The sequence below is a fragment of the Mya arenaria genome, chromosome 13 (assembly GCF_026914265.1).
Source record: "Mya arenaria isolate MELC-2E11 chromosome 13, ASM2691426v1".
In the NCBI taxonomy this organism is placed as follows: domain Eukaryota; kingdom Metazoa; phylum Mollusca; class Bivalvia; order Myida; family Myidae; genus Mya; species Mya arenaria.
In genome coordinates, this window is record NC_069134.1 from 66,340,079 (window position 1) to 66,366,039 (window position 25,961).

Genomic DNA, 25,961 nt, shown 5'->3' on the forward strand with positions numbered 1-25,961 from the left:
GGATGGAAGTGTTCCACCAAATTCTTCAATTCAGGGGTTGAGATGGCAAGGGAAACTTGAGATGTTGAACATCACTGGTCTGAAAAAAATAAAAGATTTAAAATTGTGTATTTAGGTATGCCTGTTCTCGTGTCATGATGACACCATACAGAGTGGCTGATACGCAGCAATTAATTTCAACCGGGCACACTCAAGGACAAGGGTTGCCGTGGAAATGGCTTTTGGTCGATGGAAGCGACGATTCGGAATTCTACTTTGAGAGGTAAGTATAAAATATAAATAAAGCATAATAGATAATTAAACTATATTATTATACTAGTATTTTTTTTAAATAATATGACGGTTTTTAAAACAATATCAACCGATATTTGTGCTTTAACGTCTTAAGCTAAGGGCTAGTAATTCAGTAAACATGAATATCATAGTGTTATGTAACCTCGAATAATTGTTTCCTTCTAAATTTTCTTTGTGGTAAAACATGGCCTTGACATTCACGGAAAACAAAGCAACAAAACGGAATATTAGTTGCAGATTCCCGGTTGGGGAGTGTTTAAATCAGATGTTTACTTTGTACAAAATTCCGTAATTGTTCAATTAATCAATCTTAGGTGTATTTCCCATCTAGCTACGTCTGAAGCAAGCTAAAGCGTCTAAGGTCACTGAGGCCTTTGCTGTACTCGACAACCTTGCCATCGACCTAAAGGAGCCTGATGTGGATGACGTTGTTCCTGTAGCGCCACAGCCAGGCGAAGACTACAGAGAACAGGAGCAGGGGCAGGCCATAAGAGATCATATTGCTAGAGCATACTTCAATTAATATAGGATAACTGTTTGTTTCAATGTAAGATATATTTCAACAAGTTAGCATCAAAAGATAAAAGTGGCGTACCCATGAGTTAAATATTTTCTTTTGGTGTTCACGAGGTAAAATATATTTCAATCTTACACTGAAACAGTTTTTCTTTTTTATTATATGCATAAAAATTAAATAAAATGACAACAGATTGTTGTTTCTAAGAAAAGCGTGCCAATTTTTATGCGAATGTAACATCATTTCTGAAATGCGCTGACATTTGATTTGTAATTGAAAGTGTGCTAAAACTAAAACAGTTTAGAAATAGCAATTGAAACAGTGAAATTACATTTTTATTTCAATGATAAATCTTTATTAACCACCGGAAGGCATATAATAAAAAAATGTTTTTCGTGTTTATTATATGTATTGCCACTTGTGAAATATGGATATCGATAACACAATCTAACATGTCACACTTATTCTCTTGATCAAATATCAAGGCTTACCCATGAATCCCGCTAGTATTTGGCTGAAGGATTGATCCTTCTCTTGCATTTTTTCAGCTGCTCATTTGAAGAATGTCTCCATTGCTGTGAAGCTTCGGATCTGGACATCTGCCAGTTTATTCTGTATTAAAATTGCATTAGTGCAGTTAATATGGAAATCTAATTTTAGGCATTTTCTGTCAAAGTAATAATTGCAATATTTGAAGGGCTTCTTAGAGAAATCTCTGTGATATAACAAACTGCAGTAATTTAAAGAAAAAGAAGAATGCCTTTAAATTTAACAATTTTATTAACACCATTAACTCTTGCAAACCCTACCCAAATCTTTGGCAACATTTACTAATAAATATAAATATATATTTATATGTATAAAGACTATCTCATTACCTGTTTTTGGAAAAAGCTGTACTGCATCTTGTTGATGTCTTCTGTTGTCATCTTTGTTGATGATATCTGGCCGTTTCGTAAGATTTTCTTAAAAAGGGAAATGTGTTTAAATATTTAACTGGATAGGTTGTCCAACTTTTGGCCAGAATGTTAATCTACATTATAGACTGGCTAGAAAGATAACAGTTGGACCATAAACATGGTTGAATTTCCCAATTTGTAGTATGTCAGGCAATTTCATATCACTTCATAACATTACTTACTTATGTGTAATTATTGTATTATCAACTATTACACGGTGTTGAATTCACCACATCCTCTTTAAACCTTATTAAATTTGTTACCTTTTATGTCCACCAGGTATGCTGACATTTTCTTTTCCACTTCCACTGACAAGGTTGTTTATCTGCAACATTAATCATTTAATATTTTCAAAACTGCAATGAGAACTAAAGGGACATACCTGATAAGAAAACATAAGCATACATTCAATGAAATATATCACATAGCCATGTTTGATGGTTACTGTGTCATTCTATGAAAGTGAAAACAGATATATGTGCATATCAACATTCAAAATAGAATACTTTTTTTCAAACTTAATGTTTTTAAAGTTAAATTTACATGTGTTTATGTATAACATCTGTACAGAACGTCAATAAATATCATATTTGAAATAATGCTACTTACGACACTCATCCGTTCACCTTCAGCTATGTAACTGACACTGCGTCTGCAAATTTATCATTTCCCCCAATGAGATGGTTTACAATGAAACATGTTGAATTTATATCAGCTATAACAGAACACATTAACAAGACCTCACTGGAAATATACAACTTCCCTATGAATAAAAATAATATATATATATATATGCAAATTATATATATTTTATATACAAGTTTTAGTAAAAGCTAGTTTTCAAATGTTTCTGTAAAAAGGGGCTAAACATCTGTGATAATAAATTATATGACTGTTGACAGTCCTATATTAACCTTGTGCAATACGAATTTATTTTACATGAATAATTATACACTTTAAATTACACTTATTCTGTTCCTACATTTCTTAAATTTTGTTAATGATTTTTGTTATAATGCCATTTAATGTTAATATTTATGATATTCAAATATGAGTAATAAACATTATTGTATCATTTAGGTATTGGAACTCACGACTTCTTTACGAAGGGGCTTTGATAAGCACATTCGTATGTCGTAGCTGCATTCTGAAGATGGAAACAAATTAACTTAAAAAGGCATTTGTTGGGGTTATTCTACACAGGCATTTGATTTAAAAGGCATACCAAACAATTTCAACATATACGATCAAGGTCTCTACACCTGGCTTTCATTTCATCCTATTGCATTAATTATTTTTAAAGCCCCTATGTACTGTAGTGTTTTTGGGTAGGAACTAGCCGACCGGCTAGACTGTTGGTTAGAGCGCCTTGTTATTGTTCCGGTGGTCGTGGGTTGGAGCCCTTACCGGGCACACTTTTCCTCCCAGGTTTACTTGGTACATATCTAGCATTTATTCTCATAAACATGTGATGTTCAAATTATATATAGTGCTTATATATGTATGAACGTTAAACAACTGATTGAATTAGCTATAAAACACTCATATCTTGTTTTGTAACTTCAACAAGTACGTTGGCAGGATGAATAAGTGTAGTATCCAAAAGTGCAAACATGTTACAAGAAATAAGTTTAAGTAAAAAAAATATTCATGTAAGCCTTTTTATTATCTAAGGTAATAAGACATTAGTATTGTGTTTGCAGCAGTAATATTCGGTTAAATATCGATCAAAATCAAGAATTGTAAATGTACGGAAACGAAACGGTTAACGGGACTGGAGGTGTACGAAACCGAACGGGAAATAGAAGACCGGAAGTATTTCAGCGAAATCATTATCGCATTGAGGATAATGTTTTCTAATACAAACAATAAGTTACTGTCAGGAATGTGTCACCAAAAGGGATTGTAACTTTTCATATTTCCGGTTTGAGTTAGATATTCTTTGCTCTTAATATGATATTTCTTCTTAATAAATGCCAGTTCTTATTAGTTGTCTTCAACATTTGGAGACTCCCGAAAATCTATTTTTAGATCTTAAAAATACATATTTAGAAAGAGGGTTAGTTCTTATTTGTCAGACGAACATTTACATTTTTCTTAAGATATAACTTTATTTTTGTCATCATAATCGCCTTGTTTAAGTTTTATTTGGCTATAAATATACAGTCTGACACTTACCAAGCTTTGTTGCTACTCCCTCAACTGTTCCGGCATATTTTGTCGAATTTACGGTGGCACTCTCCACGGCCATCTTCGAATTAATGGATGGGCTCCTCGATGGAGACCCACCTCCTGTGCCTTTTTTGATGTTTTTTTGTAGCAAACATGCTCCTGCTTGGCTACTCTGTGGACATTTGCCCACTTGTTCTTGCAAACCTTTCCAGTTCTTAAAGAAATTCCTACACTTGATACATCATCAGCAATCATTTCCCAAATGTTTTTCTTTTCAACATTGCTACTTCTCAAATACCTATGTTCATGTTTTCTGTAGCTTTGAGTCAGCATTTCTAATTCGCCAAGACTGAAGTTTTTATTTCTTTTTCTTTTATTTACTTCAATAACAGCAAGAACATATTCTACAGACTTCATCTTGGATTGTATCAGACAACAGGAAGTGTAAAGGATTATGGGAAAACAAACAGGAAGTGAGCTTAACGCTGATGCTAACTCTAACACGTAAGCGTTACATCAACATAAGCTACCGCTTACATCAAGAGGGATTTGAACAACAGGATAACGCTAATGTCGTTAGTTAACGTTGACATTGATAATTTAACGCTAACACGTTAGCGTAAGTGTAAGTAATTTAACGAGTGTTTTGAACAACCGGGCCTTAATGTCACATACTTGGTCAGTTAAAACGCAAATGTTTCCATGTCTTTCCAGAAATATGCAAATATAGACGCAATCATCTCCTGACCTCGGTCAATGGAACTTCGCTCCAAAATTCGTTCATATGTTTTCATATAAAGCCAGTAACCTATTCGTTTCACATTTATGATGTCCTAAATCTAAATGTTAAATGGCCCATGTCTATTGATATTCAATAAATATAGACATAAATATGGCTGAGGCATAATATCCTGGGACGGAAATACAAAATGTTACCTAATCATATGCATAACACGGAACGGTATGGAATTATAGTATTCATTATATTATATAGTATTAAGCATACTTACTTAAAATATACAATGATAGGCATATTATAAAGATCTACATTAATTAAGTAATATACATTATATACCATTGTGTGACGTTGTGAGTAAAAACTACATGTACCTATTAGTATTTGAACGCAATGAAACTGAACTTGTTCATAATGTGTATACTTGAATTGGCGATAAAATTATTGGCATATATACAAATCTACATCAAATAAAGTGATTAAGTGATTATATAACATAGTGTGACTTAGCGAGCGAAACAGTCATAAGAAGGAAGTCACGTCTTCAAGAAAAACGAGATTTATCTAATAGTATGTGGATGCAATTCAACCTAACTTGATCTTTATGTGTATAATTAAATTACCGATACTTTATACCCAATTCAAACAAACAGGGGTACACACAATTTGCTGTTTATGAGGCACACAACTTCGTTAAAAAAATCAGTATTTCTTTTTCCACCACGGGAATTATATTCGCTGACTATGTTACACATAAAAAAACATAACATGTGAATAATAATCAGACAACGGGTAATCAAAAGATACGCGGACTTTTCTATGCATTGCCCTACTACCTAATTCATATTTTCCATTCTTGTGTTTAGACTTATGACTACAAAGTGAAAAGCCAGCGTTGAACCATTCATAACTAAATCATACTACAAGTACCATTTTAAATCACATGATGTTATGGTTACATTATTTTAATAAGTGTATGTGAATTAATCTTTAATAGTATATACATAATTTAGATTATAATACAAACACTCATAAACTCTGACGTCAAATTAATGACGTTCTCAATAATGCGCTTTACATGTACAAATAAAGAATGTTGAATAAAAATTTCACTTACTAAAACAATAATTGAAATACAAAACAAAGCTTATGAGGAAAGGTGAAGGTAAGAGAATGCATTTCATAAACTTTCGTCTTTCGTGAATACTTTGAAAAGGCGAAAACCCACTTCACACCTGACAGCACAGGGAACATAGCAAATGGCAGCGTGACGTTTGCGACTGTAGTTAAATGACTTCCTTACAAATATATATATATATATATATATATATATATATATATATATATATATATATATATATATATATATAAATATCTTATTTGAGTAATTTGTTTTAAAATTATAATAATTTCGGTAACAATCAACATTTGAAGAAACGTTGCTAAACTGTTCCAGATAATGCGATCTTTTTTTGTATATAAGAAATAAATTGTATAGATATTAGGTTATAAATCTTAACGTATTTTTGTACTACCCCTTGTACATACTCCCTAAGAAATAATTTCAGCAACATCACAGATGTAACGGTACTTGGGAAACACTTCAATACTTCAAACACAATTAAAGAAGTCCTTAGTATGAACACTTGTACTTCCCGCGTCATTATTGGAAGATGGCGTAGGAACACCCTTCAGCTTCAGCTTAATTCATCACTATATTTTCTGATAATTTTTGAACGCAAATTTGACATAATCATAAAGGGATCCACTATATTTAAAAGCATATATACGGATAATGCGTAGTTTATGAAACAAAAGGAATGACAAAAAAGCATATAAACAAAATTTAAAAACAAGATCGGGGATGCCATATGAAGTGTCGCATTGATTGATAGCCATTTAGCATCTAGCGGCAAAATTGGAGTATGTTTCATTTTGCAGAATGTACTCCTTGACTACCTCATGTACAAACTTGAACTGGTCCTGAAAACAAGTTATGTAAATTTATATATATATAAGTTTCACTGTCGATTGAAATATGTGTTACGGATTTTTTTTATATAAAGATATATCTTTTGAATTGCCGTATTTTAGTATTAGGCGAACTCCAAAGCACAGCATACAACATTCATTGTATTTTAATAAAGCATTTCTGGAAAATGGTAGAAATTTGATTAATATATTTAACATATAACAATAGCTAACATGTTATCTCTTCCACTGACGTCGTTACACGTGTTGTCAAAGTATATGTACGTACCACTGAGGGGATAACCTGTTCCCTGTAGTTCCTCATCTCTTTGATAACCTGGGTAATTGCGACGTCTTGTTCTATTTTCATCCTTTCCAACACCGCTGAAACTACGCAGAACAAACCGCTTTCTGATCCGTTCCTGCATGTGTTAAAGATAAAGGATTAATCATCTATATAATGTAAGTGTGTGTCTAGTTACATCTACATCCTCTCTAAGACAGCTGGCAACACACAGGCCCAGCTATTTCTGTCTACTCCGTTCATGAGATATAACGAAGTATGGATTATTGATCTATATAATGTTAGTGTATCCATCTACATCCTCTCCAATATGTATGTGAAAAACTACAGAAACAAGCTAAGTAGCCAAAAGTTTAAGCAAAACCCCCGAATAATGGCATAGGGTATACGCCAAAGATATAGAACACACAAACAAAATCACAAACATGGAACAACAGCACAAAACTCCACCAACAACACAGTGTATATATATTCTATAAAAAACTAGGTATGTTTATCTAGGATTGTTAGCACTTACTGCTGGCCCAACACAGACCTAGTCATTTCTTTCGAATCTGTTCCTTAAGTGTAACGACTTGAATTGATAATAAATATACAACTGTTATGTGTCTTATATTTTGTGTCATATTTTCCAAGAACGATGATGCAACACCAAAACAATTTGATATTTGTTAACACTACTCACGAGAGTGTTTGTGCAACCAAACGCAGGTTTTGTTCATTTGTTTTTATTTGACTTCTTGAAAACTTCATATATAGGGAAGAAGTGAAGACTTAGAGATATAGTTTTACTCTCAGAGTTTTCTATGACTTGGTCCAGCAAATGATATATACTTTGTATACTTTTGGTATTCAGGTGAAACAACTTTATATAGTAAACTCGCTGACAACATTAAGGTAAGTTCATTCAGGAATCATTGAAAACAATATTGTTTTCAGTTTGCTTCAAAGCAACAATAAGGAAATAGTTATCTGTCATAAGAAGCAAAACCCAAGTAATAGAAAGAAGCTCTTCATTTTAAGAGCTGGCAGCGACAAACCGCACAATAAATACTTAAGATATTTTAAGTTCAAACGTTTATAAATTTTGAACAATATCTGTTTGAAAGCGAAAGTTTCAATGACACTTGTGACAAAACTACTGTTAAAAGAGTTTTAATCTATGAATTAAACCTCGTTAAAAACTTCCTTATTTTAAAAAAAAACATTTTGATAACAAAATATAATAAGAGTTCCCTATATCTTGTTTGTTGTTAGACTTAAGAGCAAAGAAGTGCTTCCACTTACATGCAATGCACGAGAACAGGATTGTTTCCTGATTGATGTTGCCAATACTGCACTGCATCGAGGAGGTTTATAAAACCTTTAGGGGAAGATGGCAATGTTGAATCATCAGGCCATCCTTCAAATTGTATTTGTTGAAGCTTCCGTGTCTGAAACATGTATTTATGTTTCTTATTGTTTCTGTTAATTCTCTATCATCATCTTTTTCCATCTTTTCACCTCATCAATTTACTAGTTATCATTTGAGTTAAAAGTATATGTATCGCTTATGTTAGTTGCTTAAATGATTTTGTTTTCCCGATGATAATGGCAGAGCGGATGATGATGATGATGATGATGATGATGATGATGATGATGATTCTGATTTTAAAAATAGCACAGTACCTTTCCAAACCGATTCAAGTCCAGCCTTATTATCCTCAATCCTCTCTCGGATTCTTCCCCTGTCTTTGTAATCGTCATGTTTTCATATGTTTTCGATTCCTCGTTCTCAGGCCAGTATATCTCGTCTTCCTTAAAACGACAGTGCACAATTGAGATCTAAATGTTATTTCTATTTTATAAGGCAAACAAGCGAAGTAGCATATACTTTGATATTAGAGGGACTTAAATCAAAAGTCATGAATTTATTTGCTGAACGGACAAATAAAAAGGGCACAAGTAGTTTCCTTTCTTTTATTTCAATTTCCTTTTGACAAAGTATTGGCACTTACATATCTCTAGTATCTTCAACAAAGTCAAAGTGGTAATGGGTAAATTAATATTGTTAAATGAATCTTACCTTCATCTCACTTCTATTGTTTATCATGACGATCGTATGGACATCATGTTCAACAACCAACCTCCAAAAGTCAGTCTTGGTCGCTTCAAGTGGTGTCTGGGTGACGATGAACGCTCTCTTTTTCTTGTAATTCTTAAATGTACAGTTTATTTCATAATACATTAGACAATATGTCCATGAGTATACACATTATGAAACGTTCATTATTTTACAAATAAGTCATAGATCGTAAGACATGATGTACTAACAGCGAAAAGACGATACGTTTTCTACTCATAATACATATGAAAAGTTTTTCGTAATTCAAACGCTTTATGAACATACATCGCCAAATTCCTATTAACAACAGCTTGTTTAGAGGTCATCAATTCAATTAATTTAAATATATTCCGTCTATAGTATGACTTGATATTCGTCTTTAAGAGTGTTACAAAATAGGCATGTTCTTTCATTATAAGATGTTGCGATTGGTTTATGCCATCTACCTGTTTCGATGCTCTACATATAAATTGACATTCCTATCCTAAACAATACATCTTTTTGTGTTATATCTGCATTACACAAACAGTGTTGTAATTCAAATAACGATACATGTACATAAGTTTGGGCTCCACTACACTCTCTGGGCTCAGACTGCCAAATTTGTTTATACTTGTTAGTAGCTCTTTTTTAAAACATACATAGAAACGAATTGATATCACCAACTCCTTGACTAAGCCACACATCATTAAAACTTAATGCTTGTAGCTAATGTATTACCATAAAAGCTCAGGACTTGCAATGAGGATTGTCCTTTTAGTGCATACAAGGTGTATCATACATAAGTTTAACATAGTTAACAGTGTCCATTGTTACAATCCATAATGATGAGGTTCCTCCAAGTTCGTCATAAACAAAATTATTTTGAGTCTGTAACTAACTCATAACAATTCTTTACAAAGATGTAATGTATTCGTTCAATCTGAGGACTATTACTGAGACCGCATATTTCCGATCCATAACTCAAGACTGGATGAATTTGTTTATCGAAAATATCCAAACTTTTAAGCCTAAAAACCGCCTTCAATGCTTGTCCTGACAAAGCATCAACAGATTTTTTGAAAAAGAACCCCTAGGTGTAAAAACTATACCAAGGTAAGTTAATATATCCACTATGTCTAATTATCTACCCTTATACAAAATTTTACATTTCTACATAATCTTCCTCCTTTTCTAATCACCATTACCTCGTTATTGCTGGATTCAAACTTAATTTCCATCTTTTAAAATATTTTTTTTAATAATAACGACCCTTCTTGTAATCCTGACTCTGTATCAGATAACAAAACTATATCATCTGCATAGAGTAATAGAAATATATTAAACACATCAAAATCATTACCTTAAACGTTATTAGCACATAAATACTCTTCTATGCCATTAAGATGCATTGAGAATAAAAACGGAGATAGAGATTACTTAATTCATTGTTATATTTCACTTTTGACTTAACATTCATATGCATAGAACGTATCATATCTAACATCTTTCCCCTTACACCAAATTTTATTAAGTTGTACCAGAGTATATATATAACAACATAATCAAATGCTTTATAACTCATGGATATTTTCTCATTGAAGATCATATGTTATAAAAGATAATAATACTATATTTTTATGTCGGACTATTTTTTTTATAACCACACAGGTTTAAAAGTAGGAAATTCAAGACTTACTATTGTGCCACAAATCACATCAAAGTATTGTTGTCAATGTTAAAGCATATAATTTAACAAATAACACGACGTCGATGTTTTTTTGTCATGGTAATACTACATACCGGTAGAAAAACAGCGTTGATGTAATCAGGATCAGATCTGTTACCAGATGGAGTCAAGTACGGCATATTATCTGCGACTTTAAAACAACCACGTTTTAAGAAAACATTTATCAACATAAGAATAAAGAACTGTTTAAGTTACAGGTCATATCACATCATTATTTCAGTGAATGAAACAAAACAAAATTACCTGGGAGAATGTTTGAATAACGATTCTTATTCTTGTTCCTCATTTCTTTCGCACTGACGTTTTGACATTCATCAGCTACGGGAGACATTTTCTCTAACCTCTGTGAAAAGACCACATAGACGTGGTAAACCCTACAGTTGCTAATAGATATTGTTTGATTTATGTGTCGTGTGTCTATGTTGGTTTGTATGTTATGGTCTGTCTGTTTGTGTATAGCGATAAGTGTCGGTTAGACATTCACCAGAGTTTGGCTTTGGCTTTGACTTTGTCCCTGTAGTTTCCATTGTATTTTGGATAAGACGTGCATTTTAGTGTTGTTACATGGTTATTCTTGTAATATAATAAAAGAAAAGAAACTCAACTAGCAATTATTTCCTGAAATGTGTCGTACAGATCGAATTTATAACTTTGACTTACAGAGAACTCGACATCAAGTTTCCGTCGGTGCTTGTCGAAAACCAGAAGTTCTTCATACGCTTTCATGAATTTTGACGCAGGTAAATCCGAGGTGGATAACATCAACGTCTCCAGAAGTGCCATGTGCAGGAATATATACTGTTCCTGATGGAAACCATAGTGACAGTCAAATTCGAATAAACAAAACCTAACACATTTAGAGGTGTCTCTTTTGGTATGTCTTGGATATCGTTTCTGAATTTCTCGCCTTCTAAGGCAGGTATGTTGCATGTTTTAGAACACTATTATAACAGAATGATATAAAAGTCTTAACCGTCGCGCACTAGTCATTTAGTAATACCATTTTCGAAACAAAAACCATATTCAATGTAAACTAGTCGTTATCCTTAATCAGGCCAAAGTGCTTTCTTTCATTCCATTAACAAGCCAGAAAATATCTTCTTAGATCAATCTAAGCTGCTTTGTATTAAATATACTGAAAAATATATAATTTGTCACCGAACATTTGGATGAACTGAAAATACCAAAATAATCATTATCACAATAATCAGTATATAAATATTACATATATAATAGTATGACGTTAAAAGTGATCTTGTCATACTCCTATAGCGTATATATCTAGCGTTTGATATTGTACCATATTCGCGCTTTTTCTAATGAATTTACAAACGTAAACGCTCCAACTAGAGTTTAAAAGGAAAGATAATTGAGAATAATTAATGTATAATAGCAATGTCGATTGAGAGATTATTTGCTGAAAGATTCATTTAGCTGACATTCACTGATATAGATATTTTAAGGGTTAAGTATTCTTTTATTTTCAGTTGAAAGGGAGATCATTTAAAATATTATTAGTATGAATGAATTTGGGGGTCCGCTGTTTTAGCAAAACGAAATGTATTTTTCACATATAGATATACTTCTTGTACATATATGAAGAAAGTGGTGTTCCATAGCAAATCTTACATCCACTGATACAATCCTATCTGATTAGTATTTGCTATAAAAGGTATGATAGTTTTGATATTACAATCGATGTGATTTTATTTGTACATTTACAAATATATTGGACTGTAAAAAGTGACCAATTAGAAAAATTAGAAAAATTGCTAAGTGAATGGTCATCATTTTTATAATTTCGTACCGATGTTTGCACCATATCGAGCCTCTGCCTTCTCAGTGAATTTACACAGCCCACTGGATCCACATATCCCACCGTGGAGGTTTGCTCTGTCAGTACATTCAGGGCTATGAACGTACCCGTCCGCCCCACACCGGCGCTAAAATTTGACTGCTAGTTATCATTAAATATAATACTATTAGAAAATTATTTTAAACAATTAATAAATATATTCCACACGTTGTCATTATTTATCTCACTTGTGCAGAGTGAATTGGTTGTAAACCTGTACGTCAATACACAAAGGTAATGAAAACCAGACTGAGTATATTGTATATTCCATTTCAGCAAACAAGTCGCACAAACCTGCAATGCACTATAATAGGGCCTTTATCTTTTACAGCGGTGGTGACAATCTTTTGGCGGAAGTGGACAAGTGATGATGCATATTTTGGTACACTTTTATCGGGCCAGGCAGTAAATTGAAAATGATAAACTATTCTCTCTTCTTCTCCATCCTGGTGAATAAAGTTTCAATTGTGTTAGAAAAGACAACCTTTAAAATGACTTAATTCAACTCAACTTAGTTTTATTTCCACGATAAACGGTAATAGAATTAATACATTATACGTTCTTAAGGTAATTCCTGAGAGGGTGTGATTCAAATAAGGTATTGGTCCACAAGTATTTATCTTACATGTCTTACTTTTTGCAATGCTAGCTTTCGTATGACGAAGTCTGAAAATAGTTCTGCGCTTCGGTGTGTTATTTTAAAACTGTCATATTCTATGCTTCCTTCACCAGGCCAATACTGAACACACTTCATCTAGAAGAATACACGCAGTGTATACTAGTTTAAACATATAACAAGTGTATTATTCATTTTTTATACATAAGAAATGATTTAAAAACAAATACTTTTATTTAATGATCGCATCAACGCTGTCTATACAAAGGCAATAGGATCTAGAATGTTTTAAAGGAAATTTTGACGTAAGCTCCCGAGTATTAAGTAAATGAAAGTGTAATGTGGTCTTTGCCGAATAATACAACAAAGGCAAATTTAACACTACATATAAATACAAAACAACAATGAAAACATAAAAGAGGAGTCCAGCAATCAAACATTTAAAGAAAATCCCTGTCAAGATGCGAAAGGCCAAGATACCTTTTTATCCTCCTCCAGGTTGGTCAACATTACAATTTTGCCAACTCGTAATTGCCAAACCATACGCCAGAAGTCAACTAGTATCTCGTCAGTTGGGCCTTTATATAAGAAACAATGTTTATTACTTTTGTCACAACTGTTTTGCATGATATTGATACTCGACATTACAACGAATATATATATATTACATATTCAACCAATGCCGTTCATTGCCATGCGTTCACATATGCCATAGTCTTAAAGTCAAATATATAAGAACAGTCGATCTGTTTTTGAATTAATATTACAGCTATCTGTATTTCAATCAATCTTTGTCCTAATTTATATTACCTTGCGCTGCAACAAATTCTTTTGCTAGACTGTAGCCCTGAAGCAAATATTAAAATAAAGGATTAAAGGATTGACCTTCTTTAAACAAATAAATGAATAAAACAATACATATAGAAGTCTATTTCACATTATGAAAACAACATAAACAATACGTGAATAAAGCTGGCATTTATGTAATTTGTAGAGTGTTGTTCATCCTTCTGAAGAATAACTCTCGTAGCGTCATCTGAAAAAAAAACGTTTTTGTAAAATGATAAGCAAATATTTGAATAATGCATTGCTCACATGAAATTCACCATTATAAAATTGTTCATTGGATTTTTGTATGATATAAGAAACACATTTTGAAATAACATATTCGAAATGGTGCTACGAGACTACGTACATGGATATATGTTTTTGTATCTATTTTTGGGTCTGTTTTGAATACTTAGAGCCTCATTGTAGTCGTTAGTTAAACCTTTCGGGAAATTCTGAAATTAAAAAAAAAGATTTAATACATGGAATCAAACGATAACTTTACTGATTGCCTTTTGTCTGATGTTTTCTTAGCATGACGTCTTACAACTACACAAGGTAGTATAAATAGTCTAAAATCGAATAGAAATGTTCGATTATTTTCGAACTAAGTTTGATTAGTATTCAAATTATTAAGTATATGACATAAAGTTGATGATTGCCTATTGGTTATTGCCAACATCGAATCATATTATGATATTTTCTCGTTTGGATTTAGACTAGCATGTATAGGGCTTACTCAATTGACGAGTAATCATTTACACAATTGACGAGTAATAATTTGGTTAACTTCATAAGTGATTATTCTATTAATACAACGATCGTTGTATTTGCTGTCATACACTACGATTTTAATAAAAGGCTTAATGCGTTCTATTAATAAGCCACGGGATCTTTTAACTATTTTTTAATTCATTTGGTAGCGAAATGTTATGTCAAAGAAATAAAATAGATATACCTTGAATTGGATTTCCATTTCCTCTGAATATGAAGTCGAAAGAACTTTATCATAAAGATGATCAATTTTGATAGCAGTTCGAGGTATCAAATCGTGCATATCAAAACTATAATAGGCTTTGTCAACTTGAGTTTCATCTTTTTCCTCGAAGTCGTTGTTCAAACACTTTGCCTTTGTTGAATCTGTCGCATAAACATAATCTGAACTACCTTCAGAAAAAAAGTAATATGTTCATTTTCCAATTTTAACAGGCCCGAAAAATGATTAAAAGCCAGAAGAGAAATTTACCTTTCGATACAAATGCTGATTCGATAGCTCCAATTTCTGAATAAGCATTTTGTTGATCCTTATTTTGAGATGGGCTTTTTTCGTACCGTTCGGTCTCGTTCTTCTCATCACCTTTATATCTTCTGCGAAATACATTACAAAGACATCATTTTAAATAATGAAAAACTGCATGACATGCAAAAGATTGACTTAATTTAACTTTTTGTTTATTTGATATATAATGGAACCAAAATTCGCACTCCGGTCCCGTTATATGCAATATAATTGTTTAATGCAAGACAATTGACCTGTGGATATGTATGTAAGGGACAATGTTTGCACCTTCGATAAATACCAAACCCAGCAACGGCCAGCAAAGCGACAAGAAAACCCCAGCTCCCCCGGCTGCCCCACCAACTAACGCCCCTTGACTGTAAGAATCACTGTCTTCTTCTGCAGGAATAGCATTCATAAAATTAAACGCAAATTAAAAATTGCTACAAATGCAGCAAAGAGAATACACGGCGGAAAACGAATTCGTTTGATTAGTTTAAATCGGAAATGGCTAATCATGTGTAATTAAGTACATGTACTGTAGGTATATTAGTTGTACGATAAAGTATTGGTATAAAAGAGCCGAGTACATACAGTATAATGTTTATCTTAGTTGACAATGAAAATGTATTTCACCAAGCCAAGTGAGCACCAATAGTTAGATTACATGAGTGGCTCGAATGAAAAACATTTACTTTTTGTGTTCTTGGGGTGAAATATATTGCGATCTTAAAATGAAACAAAATACTTTTGTTATATAGGATTAAAAATGACAGTTAACTGTCGTTTTTTAGAAAAGCGTGGCAAATTGTAGGCAAATAAGACGTCATTTCGTTAATGACGTTGTTGGAATTGTATTCCAGCCTCGTGTGTGATAATGTTTGATAGTTTGTTAGATTATCTTTTGATAAAGGAATGCAACTTTAAGGTCATAACAAAGTTTAACTGCCCAGGTCCACTGTTTAACACCATTTCTGTTCATGCCCCTATTATGTTTACAATTAATTGTAATAACTCCATCACAAATACTCCGGATTCAAATGGGTCACATTCAGTTAAATGGGACTAAAGGAATAACGACAAATTACATTGAAGTATAATATATTCATTGCCTGAATTTAATTCAATATGTAATTGAATTGACAGAAATAGTCAGGACAGCATGAATAAAGGTGTTTCAAAATTTGCGAAATTAATTAACGGTGTTGCTTTGCCACTATTGTATAAAGAGAGAAACAATAAAAGGGGTCTGTAATACAATTTATCAGACTGGTTTAATGCCGATTGCCGTGAGAGAAAATCGGAATATAAAACTGTGTTGCAAACTTTGAAAGTAACTAAAAATGCAGAAAATAGAAATATATTGAGTAAAATGAAGAAAGCGAATAAAATCATAGCTCGAAAGACTAAACATATCATGAACATGAAAATTATAGAAATTGAAGGTTTAAAACGTAAATGCCCAAAGGACTTCGGGAAGAAAAAGTCGCCGATTGGAGGAAACATAAGTGTGACGGCCTTTATAAATACTTTATATCTCTATCAGAAGAAACAGATAGCGGTCATAATGCTGCCGCGAATAATGTAGAAGCGGATGAGTCCGTTCCGCACGAGGAATTACACGTCGACGTCACGGTGGACGATGTTAAACGTGCAGTGAAGACATTAAAACGATGGAAAGCTGGTGGACCTGAGTTGCTTATTAATGAATATTTTATTAAAGCGGGCGATATTTTGATAGGTCATATAGTCGATTTGTTTAACCATATACTACACAGCGGAGTATTCCCTAATGAATGGATGATTGGTATTATAGTAACAGTATTTAAAAAGGGAGCCCAAAATGACGTAAATAATTACAGAGGTATTACTTTGTTTCGCCTAGATTTTCACATCTGTTATTCACCACCACTTATCTGAACTATGAGAAGTACAATATTATCACCGATGTACAAGTTTTGTTCAGGAAAAACATGTCTACTGTAGATGCCTTTTGTTTCAATGGTCTTATTTAGGACAATCAACAGAACGGTAAAATACATCGGAGGAACTTTTTGACGTATGCAGTGAAAATAAATTACTGCGCGTAATGGCGTCAGTAAACATCATCGCACGCGCTTTTTTGTGAAATGTACAAAAATGCCATTTTCTATGTATTTTTTTCACAAATCGATATTTTTAGATATGCAAGAAAAATATCAATCATGTTTACCTGTTCGGATAAAAATCCGACACAAGGGCACCTGTGTTGCCAAGTAACAAGGCGTGCCCGTGGGTCGGATTTTTTTTTATCCGAGCTGGAAAAACATGATTGATATTTTTTCTTGCATATTTAAAATTATCGATTTTTTAAAAAAATGACGTAGAAAACGCACTTTTGTACATTTCACCAAAAAACATGTGCAACGTTGTTGCATGTCATTAACCGCAGTAATTATAATTCTCTATTGACTACAAATAGTTCCTGTATTAATTTTCAAATTCAATTAACAGTATTGCATACTTATATATTTGATTGCACTTTATTTAAATGACATACTATACATTTCATAAACCCACAAAAGAAATAAGAAATGGCGCGTTGTTCCGCGTGATCATCTTACATGGAGGGGTAAGATGGGCGTTTTCAAGCACTGTTCACATGACTGGAAACACACGTCCGGTATGCAAGAATATATTAAGTATATATCATGTGTTTCCGGTACGGATAGAAAAATTCCGACCCAATGGCACGCGCCTAAGCCGGTAACGAGGCTAGCCTAGTTAACTTGGCCGCCACGCAGCGGGCCTGAGAGTCGGATTTTTCGATCCAGACCGTATAATAATATTTCTTTTTTTCCCGCATATATCTTAAATCATAAATTTGTGGAAGGATTGACGTAGAAAATGCACTTTTGTTTATTTCACCAAAAAGTGTGTGCGACTAATTTTAGATCATTATTGACGTAAATTAGTTCCTCTAAAATTCGCGTTTTTACGTCAATTTTAACTAAAAGACTTGCATACAAAATTTTAAATATTTTCTAGTTCAAAGTGAAGTGTTCTGTTTTGAACAAGGGGAAGTGACTTCAATGCATATTAAAAGTAGTTCTGAAAATTGATATTTTCACTCCTTATTTTGCAGTGAAAATATCAGATTTATATTTTCGCTGTTGTTATTTCACTGGTAAAACTCCATATTCCATCGAAAAGCATGAAAGAAAACTATTAACGAACGTACTGCAGTACGGACAAGTATGTTTATCTTTTAGGATGTATCTATTTAACCTGTAAACGCAGTACATGTAGAATAGATGAATCAGAATGAGAAATTACATTTCAGTGCAACGTGACACATGAAACAGCTGTTTAAATATATCAAACCGTGCCATAGCAACCGTTGTCGACGGCAGGTAGCCACCCATCTATATATATATTAAAATAAATAATTAATATATCCTTTGATTTGTCGAATAGCAAATCATATTTGCCCACACAAACGATGTTTCTTTAAATATACGCACCCAGCCACACCACCCCGCCTCGCGCACTCTATTGTATATGCTTATATAAATTAAAGTGTTTTTCGGTCTTTCGGTTATTCTGTTATCTGGTAATCCCACCTACCGTACTCACATCTACGGTTTGTTTACATTTACGTCTGGTTCATCGTCATTTTAAAGACTAAATACACACGAAACTTTCGTACGAAGTGTTCACGAGAACTAAATAATAATATCTTCATCCATACGTTTATACGTAGTGACTGTTTATATCGGGTCAAGTTCTTACTTTTTTTAATAAAACTTGCTTTCAATGCAGCATACGTTCTATTTATAGATTAGGTTGCAACTTTGTCTGGTACCCGACCCTTCGCATTGAGCTTTAAATTAATGGTTCCACTGCCACGGAAAATGCTTGAAACCATCGACTAAACGATATTCTTGCAGAAGCTGGATACCACCAGTCACGTGCCCCTCCATAGGCAACCTCATATACCATTCCTCATCTCACGGCGCCGACGCACCGTGTAATAACAACACATTGTCAGTTTATAATAAAAGAAATAAGAAGAACATCTCAATTCCAAACACTTGGACCAACAGGACCAGTACAAACCCAGAACACAAAACATTAAAATGATATTTAAGCAATATATATTCTACCTGTGTAGCCCGGGTCATAACTTTGCTCATAATAAATTCGCCATTCTTTAAATGGTTATTAGTTTACCTTCACAATACAATCCATTACTCCAAGTGTGGTCCGGCATACATGTCGCAATACCATGGGCTGCTGTATATCCCCTTTTGCAGGTGATATTGACCGATTTTCCAACCTCACATCTGTTTTTAGTGACACAGGTATGGTTCGTCCAACCATTGGTAGGAGTTATCAGAGGACATACTGGTCCTTTAACATATGTGTATGCTCAACAAGTACAAGATTATAATGCATATGAAACAAATTGGAATAGCGAAATATGAATAAACTGTTTCTATTGTTAAATGTAATTCAACATAATGTAATGCATTACAATGTCATTCTGCCTCAAAGAAGTCATGGGATGAGCTTTTATTAAATGAAACTGCCATTGCAGCTTGATTTATTCATATGAAATTAACGCCTCATTAACCATAGAAATGGATCTACTCAGGAGGACTATCACTCCATTGGCTAGTCAGTCAGAAAACTGTGATTTGTATGTGGATTCAGTGTACTTATGGTGTATTATAAACATACTTACGTACACTAGGAGGACCAGCGATGCCCCACACCAACGATCCATTAGCAGCACAATTCACAGTGAGGTCACCGCCTTCATGAAGGAATAAGGAATCATTTACACTGACGTTCCGGTTTTCGTTGTATTTAATCGGACCTACGACAGTAAGATGAATTCCTGATACCACTCTTTCAACTTGTCCAACAGATGAAACACATGCCATTTTGCTACATCGTGGTTTTCTTCCGCTTAAACTGCCGTTTAATAGGCATGTCTGCATATTTTGTGAAGTTGTGGAATGAAAGCCGGTTCTACATTCTAGATACACACTTGTGTTTACATCAATAAATTTTGTACTGACACTTGTATGGTTTGCCGAAAATTTATGAAAATGGTCAGAAGTATTCGTCACAGGACATTGTATTCTTTTACAGTTTGGTTCAATGCCTTTCCAGTTTCCGGTTGAATCACATGAACGAACGTAAGAGTGTCTAAGGTAATAACCTAAATCACAATGAGGTACCACTGTTGTATTGAAGTTATATTCTTCCTTCAAAAGTTTCTGTGTTTGATATTCAAGTGTATAATAGCCATTGACGAATCGGGATGGTTTTCGACATGTGACTATTACACATTCTGGGATTATTCCGCTCCATGTGCCGTTTTCAGAACATATGCGCGTTCCGCCACCTCCTTTGAGCTTATAGCCTCTGCCACAATTGACGTAAATAGTGTCCCCATATTGGTATGCAGTTTTTCGAGAATCGTAATACCCATTCGTAATAATTCCTGGAGTATTGCATTTCATAGGAACACATCTTGGTTCGTTGCCATTCCATTGTGCTTCATTGGAACACCTTAGTTCAGTGATTGATTCTAAGTTGTAACCATCTTTGCATTTCGGAACAATTACGGTATCATATTTTTTAAATCCATCGCATACCGTATGATCTGTTTTGACCTCGTAAAAACCGAAACTCAAAGGTGGGCACTTGCATGTCAAGGGTTCACACGATTGTCTCGGTTTATATTACCATCCGCTGTTTGAAACACAAAAGTTTCTTTTCGTGATTTTGTTACCCAACCAATATCCCAAATTGCATATTACATTGATCCAACCATTTTTAGGCGACTTTATTATGTTGTTATGATTATCAACGATATATCCATTGTCGACATTCCAATCACATTGGTCGCATTTTGGTAAATCATTCCATTCGCCGCTATTTAAACAAGTAACTCTCTCGATACTTGCTCGGTGTCCATACTGGCATTTAACCATAGTGTTAGCACCTTCATATGACTCCGGTAATGGTTGGCCGTTTGGAATCTTAATCAATGGGCAACGAACAACTGAAATATACTTCATGTTAATATCAAGATAAACACTTGAGTGATAAACTGTGATATTACGATGAAAAAAACGGCTACTAATTAAGATACAAATGTACTGCATCAGTTTAAAAGTAGTACCCTGTTTACTGATATGTACACAGTAGTATTTTGTCATAGTATGTAAACTGTTAAAAAACATTTTTTATTAATGGCAAATGTGGATTTGATGTTAATATGGGAATGTTTTTTATTTCTAATTCGCAATGTTTTCAAAAGTCTATTGCATAGCGCAAGTACCTAATTACATAAGGTCTACCTGCAAACACAAACACCTCGCAAAGCGTAAGAGACACCGTATTTTGTTCGCCATTTATAGGATTATCCTTTACATCAACAGATAGTTTCAGACTCAGCGTTGCCGTATTAGTCCTTTGAGAAATTTCCATGAACAAAAGGTCAGGACATTCTTCATAAGTGCAATTCTTAGGAACGACATCATGTTGATGTAAGATCACACCGTTGTCGCCATTCACACGAATAAGCCGGCGACGGCGATCTAAAATATTTTCATGGAATCAGATTTTTTTACCATGATATTAGCTGTATTTGACATATTAACTAAGTTAGAAAAGTATTAACTTGTTACTTTTATTAAACCATTAGATTGATAATGTAATAAACTCATACATACTTTTCCGTTCTCCGTTAATAATCACAACACCCTTCAAAAGATAGGTTTTGTCAAAGGTAACGTTCCAGTATGCTTCAGTTTGCGACTCATTTGTTTGCGCACAGATTCTGACATCGGAGCCGTTATTGCCGTCCACAGCAAGAGACGCATTTCTGTGTATGTAACCTTCAGGATGTTGCATAGCTAGCCGGTACAGCGCAACATTCTGTCCTGTCATAATTAGAAGTACAGTTAACGGTTATATTACAGATGACAGTTAACAGACTGAACATTCCTTGAATTTATATTGGTGAATAATCATAACGTTATTGTTCTAACTTGTTTTGCCACGTAATGCATTTAAGGCACGGGGTGAAGAACTGGATATTCCATTGGACAACACAAATTTCAATAACTAATGAAAATGGTGCTTTGGCTCCTGTTAACTATCTGACATTAAAGGCACTTGTTATTGTTTAATTTGTTTAAGATATTTTATTAATAAACAATTGAAACTACAGGGATATCGGAGTAGCCCCAAACAATTTAATTTCAGATCAATTTAAATCACAATTATTTTTTGTACTAGTCTAATAATATTTGGATGGAAGATCTTTATGCGGTATTAAATACATACGGAGTTTTTTAAGTCAATAGTTCTGAAGGACCAGAATGTTAAAATTATTTGTATCCATACTTCAAATACTTGATGAGTAATAGTTATCGCGCTATTTATGTATACTTTCAATAACAGATCTCCAATTTAAAAGATATTGATGTTAATGTAGTGCCTATCCAATATAAAATGAACTATATCATGAATAAAGGAATCAAATTGTGCTTTTTGAAGAGTCATAAAAGACGATTTCAAAATAAAAAAAGTCCTAACGTTTTCAAAAAAAGACATGTTTCAGATATCATTTCCAACACAATAACGATAAGATTAACGAAGTATCCATCATCAAACGTTGCACGTACCTGTAAAATGCCAGTCCGCCCAATTACTGAAAGCTGTATCAGGCAGAACAAGCAGCATCAAGGTAAATATCATGTTCACTTTAGCCATTTTTATACAATAAAATACCAGCGACGCACATGCTTAGGTCGAAGATTCTGACGGTTTAAAACTTAACAACCTATCAAATCCGCCTCGAGTTAAAAACTTCCTTATTGATATACTTGTGCGACTATTACAGCCATCATATCTACTTGACAGAATATCTTTTAATGTTTTTTCAAAGTGAATTTGTGTCTGTTTTCGAAGCATACAACAACTGATGGGGAAATTTACTAATAAGGCTATTTAAATTTAGTGTTGCTTTTAAGTTATTGGATATGTGAAGGGCGTCTTAAAGTAACCTCTTTCCATGTTATTTTCTTACGGCTTTCACTGAAGACGCTGGTCCAACTGAAACATGATTAGCTATTGTTTATGATAAATTCATTATTAGTTGCGGTAAAAGATAGGAATACTTTGTTTAAATATCATGGTAACTCACTACAAACGATCTGTATTATTCATGTAGGTGTATTATTTCTCACCTATATATTAAAGCTGCGCTATCACAGATAGAACGTTTTGACAACTTTTTTATATTTTGTTTTGGAACGAGCCAATTTTTGCAAAAATGCATGGATACCAGTTATATAAGACTGCTGACAAAAATTTAGATCGATATCTATATAATTTTAGTTAAAAAATTGATGTTTTATGCATTTTTCTTAATCCGTTAGTTAAAGCCATACAAAAAACATTAATTTTCGCAAGGTGATTTTAAAGCAATAACAAATATAAAGGATTTCAATAGTTTCTACATGTGTTTGAAAAAACGTTTTTAAATATAAAAATATTAAGCAACGCTGTGCCTGTTAAGCACAACTACATTTATATTTTTAGTATAAACAATTAACAATATATTTGAACCTTGAAGAATGTAATTTGTATTTCAACGTGGATGCCACGTGCATCATTTTATGCCACATCCTATTAATATATTTGGAATATTGTAGGGCTCGATTTGATTATTATGAATGAGTTTTGATTTATTGTATATAATTATATTAATATACTGGATCCAGTCTTCTCGAGTGTGGTTTTTCAGCAATACCTATAATACCATGAAGCCACACCGTTAATGTTGACAAACAGACCCAGCTACAAGTGGCGCTTGACGTAAAGAAAACTACATAACCAATTGCCCGCCGTCCTCCATCGGTGAAGTCATGAGGAAACGACATACGGTTCCAGACCAGTCCCGTATCAAACGTTCCCGCCGGCGACATTGAGTATTCCGGTTAGCTTAAAGTATACCCCCACTATTCCCCACCACCATCCCATCCATAGTGCATTCAGACACTTAAAAAATCTAGTGCGACCTGTGTATCATAAACATTGACTGCTGAGTTCATGTGAAAATCAGCTGTGCCCTCTGAAGTTTTACCTCTTGATCATCGCGGAAGGATCGCTGTTTTTGTTTGTCTGTTTTGTGTGTTTTAAATGTTAATAAATAAAAAAATGCTATAATTTTATTTGAATTTGTAACGAATTAATGTATGAACGTGTTGATATTTGGGTAGATTTTAGCTGGATAATCTTTTTTCGGTTCGATATTAGTAAAACATATGAAATTTCTTTTCCATTACAAATTTGACAAAGTTATTGTTTTCTTTTCAAACAAATCAAATACGGTAATTATTCTAGCCACATTTCTTTAAAACTGTCATAATAATCATTTTGCGAACCAAATTGATGAAACTTCTAATTTATCGGCCTATTGTGAATTTCTTCCCCACATCTTTAAACACTCTTTCTGATGCTATTCCTAAATGGTGAGTAAGTGCATGTCATTGTTTTATTGTTATTTAGTGTTTCATAATTTCTTAAAACATTTTGCGCCTTTTGACATAAGCCTAGATTTCATTTGCGTGAAATCTTATCAATAACTGTTCAGTGTCCATATTTTTATACAATATTTTAGGTTTCATACATTTCTCCTTTTGGGAGTATTCTTTTTTGTTACTTTTTACAAATTCAGTTTGTATTCACTCTCATACATATTTGTTTTTGCTTGACTTTATTTTCTTTACTAGAACATTTCAATAACTTCCCATGTATATAAATGTTTATATTTCTGTCAATTGATTACTCGGTTTGTATTCAAATCTCTTTCACACACCCGGGTCAATTACTGTGTATGTCAGGACGTATATATATACATATTCTATCAGGTTTTCAGTAACTCATCCAAGTAAAATATTTTCTCACATTTTTATCAGTGGTGTACTTTTAGCATATTTTTTACTTTACCAATTGGAATGGAAACTGCTTAGTGTTTTAATTTAAGTGTTTAATTATTTCTTCTTGTATAATTCCACGGCAATAAATTAATTAAAAATTACGCATAACTATTTATGTGAAAAACTACGGAAAGAAGCTAATAAGCCAGAAGTTTAAACATAAACCCCATTAAGTCATAAAAAATTTTACAGATAAAATTTTGCGTTAAGTAATCCAAAACTATTTAATTTATGTAATAACACATTTTGGCTGAATGTGTCATATGTAAAATTTACATTAGCACCTTTGAAATATCTCGGTAGTTATATAACAGTCCTGTTGTTTTCTCTTTAAATATCATTACCACACGGTAATTGGTATTGGTAAATATACATTGATATAATTTACTCATTTGATTGTTTTATTCTCACCATGGATTCTTAAGAGGACACATTTGGAGCAGTATGACGTGGGGATCAAACACCCACTTCTGGTACTCCAAAAATAACTGAAGAGCAGATGATTTAAAAAATATTCATATTCCCTTTAAGAAAACCTCCCTGTCAAATTTTCATTTCAGGAGACAGGAACCAATCCCAAATCAAAGCCC

At 33.2% G+C, this 25,961-nt stretch overlaps 2 protein-coding genes and 1 long non-coding RNA gene across 5 annotated transcripts; all 3 read right to left on the minus strand.

Moving 5' to 3' along the window:
- Positions 1 to 1,320: 1,320 nt before the first annotated feature.
- LOC128213044 (uncharacterized) lies at positions 1,321 to 3,410 on the minus strand. The gene is made up of 4 exons (XR_008257671.1): positions 2,380 to 3,410; positions 2,034 to 2,095; positions 1,690 to 1,776; positions 1,321 to 1,423 (listed from the first exon to the last, which is right to left on the minus strand). It is a non-coding gene; the product is annotated as an uncharacterized LOC128213044 (long non-coding RNA).
- A 2,648-nt stretch (positions 3,411 to 6,058) lies between these two features.
- On the minus strand, positions 6,059 to 20,292 carry LOC128215481 (receptor-type tyrosine-protein phosphatase alpha-like). Its single transcript, XM_052922163.1, has 18 exons — positions 20,126 to 20,292; positions 15,332 to 15,453; positions 15,044 to 15,225; positions 14,453 to 14,540; positions 14,220 to 14,293; positions 14,068 to 14,104; positions 13,738 to 13,835; positions 13,276 to 13,395; positions 12,936 to 13,087; positions 12,594 to 12,729; positions 11,447 to 11,590; positions 11,030 to 11,129; positions 10,840 to 10,916; positions 9,019 to 9,150; positions 8,622 to 8,750; positions 8,241 to 8,386; positions 6,939 to 7,071; positions 6,059 to 6,661 (listed from the first exon to the last, which is right to left on the minus strand). The coding sequence occupies exons 1-18, from the start codon at positions 20,290 to 20,292 to the stop codon at positions 6,578 to 6,580; spliced, it is 2,121 nt and encodes a 706-aa protein (XP_052778123.1). The 3' UTR covers positions 6,059 to 6,577.
- A 590-nt stretch (positions 20,293 to 20,882) lies between these two features.
- On the minus strand, positions 20,883 to 23,263 carry LOC128214949 (uncharacterized). 3 transcript variants are annotated; one of them, XM_052921669.1, is made up of 4 exons: positions 23,053 to 23,263; positions 22,096 to 22,300; positions 21,721 to 21,960; positions 20,883 to 21,422 (listed from the first exon to the last, which is right to left on the minus strand). In XM_052921669.1, the coding sequence occupies exons 2-4, from the start codon at positions 22,274 to 22,276 to the stop codon at positions 21,100 to 21,102; spliced, it is 744 nt and encodes a 247-aa protein (XP_052777629.1). In that variant the 5' UTR covers positions 22,277 to 22,300; positions 23,053 to 23,263; the 3' UTR covers positions 20,883 to 21,099. The 3 variants fall into 3 exon arrangements, with proteins under 3 accessions (XP_052777629.1, XP_052777630.1, XP_052777628.1); XM_052921670.1 differs by having other exon boundaries at positions 21,702 to 21,960; positions 22,096 to 22,305; positions 23,053 to 23,262; XM_052921668.1 differs by having other exon boundaries at positions 22,096 to 22,305; positions 23,053 to 23,257.
- Between the last annotated feature and the right edge of the window lie 2,698 nt (positions 23,264 to 25,961).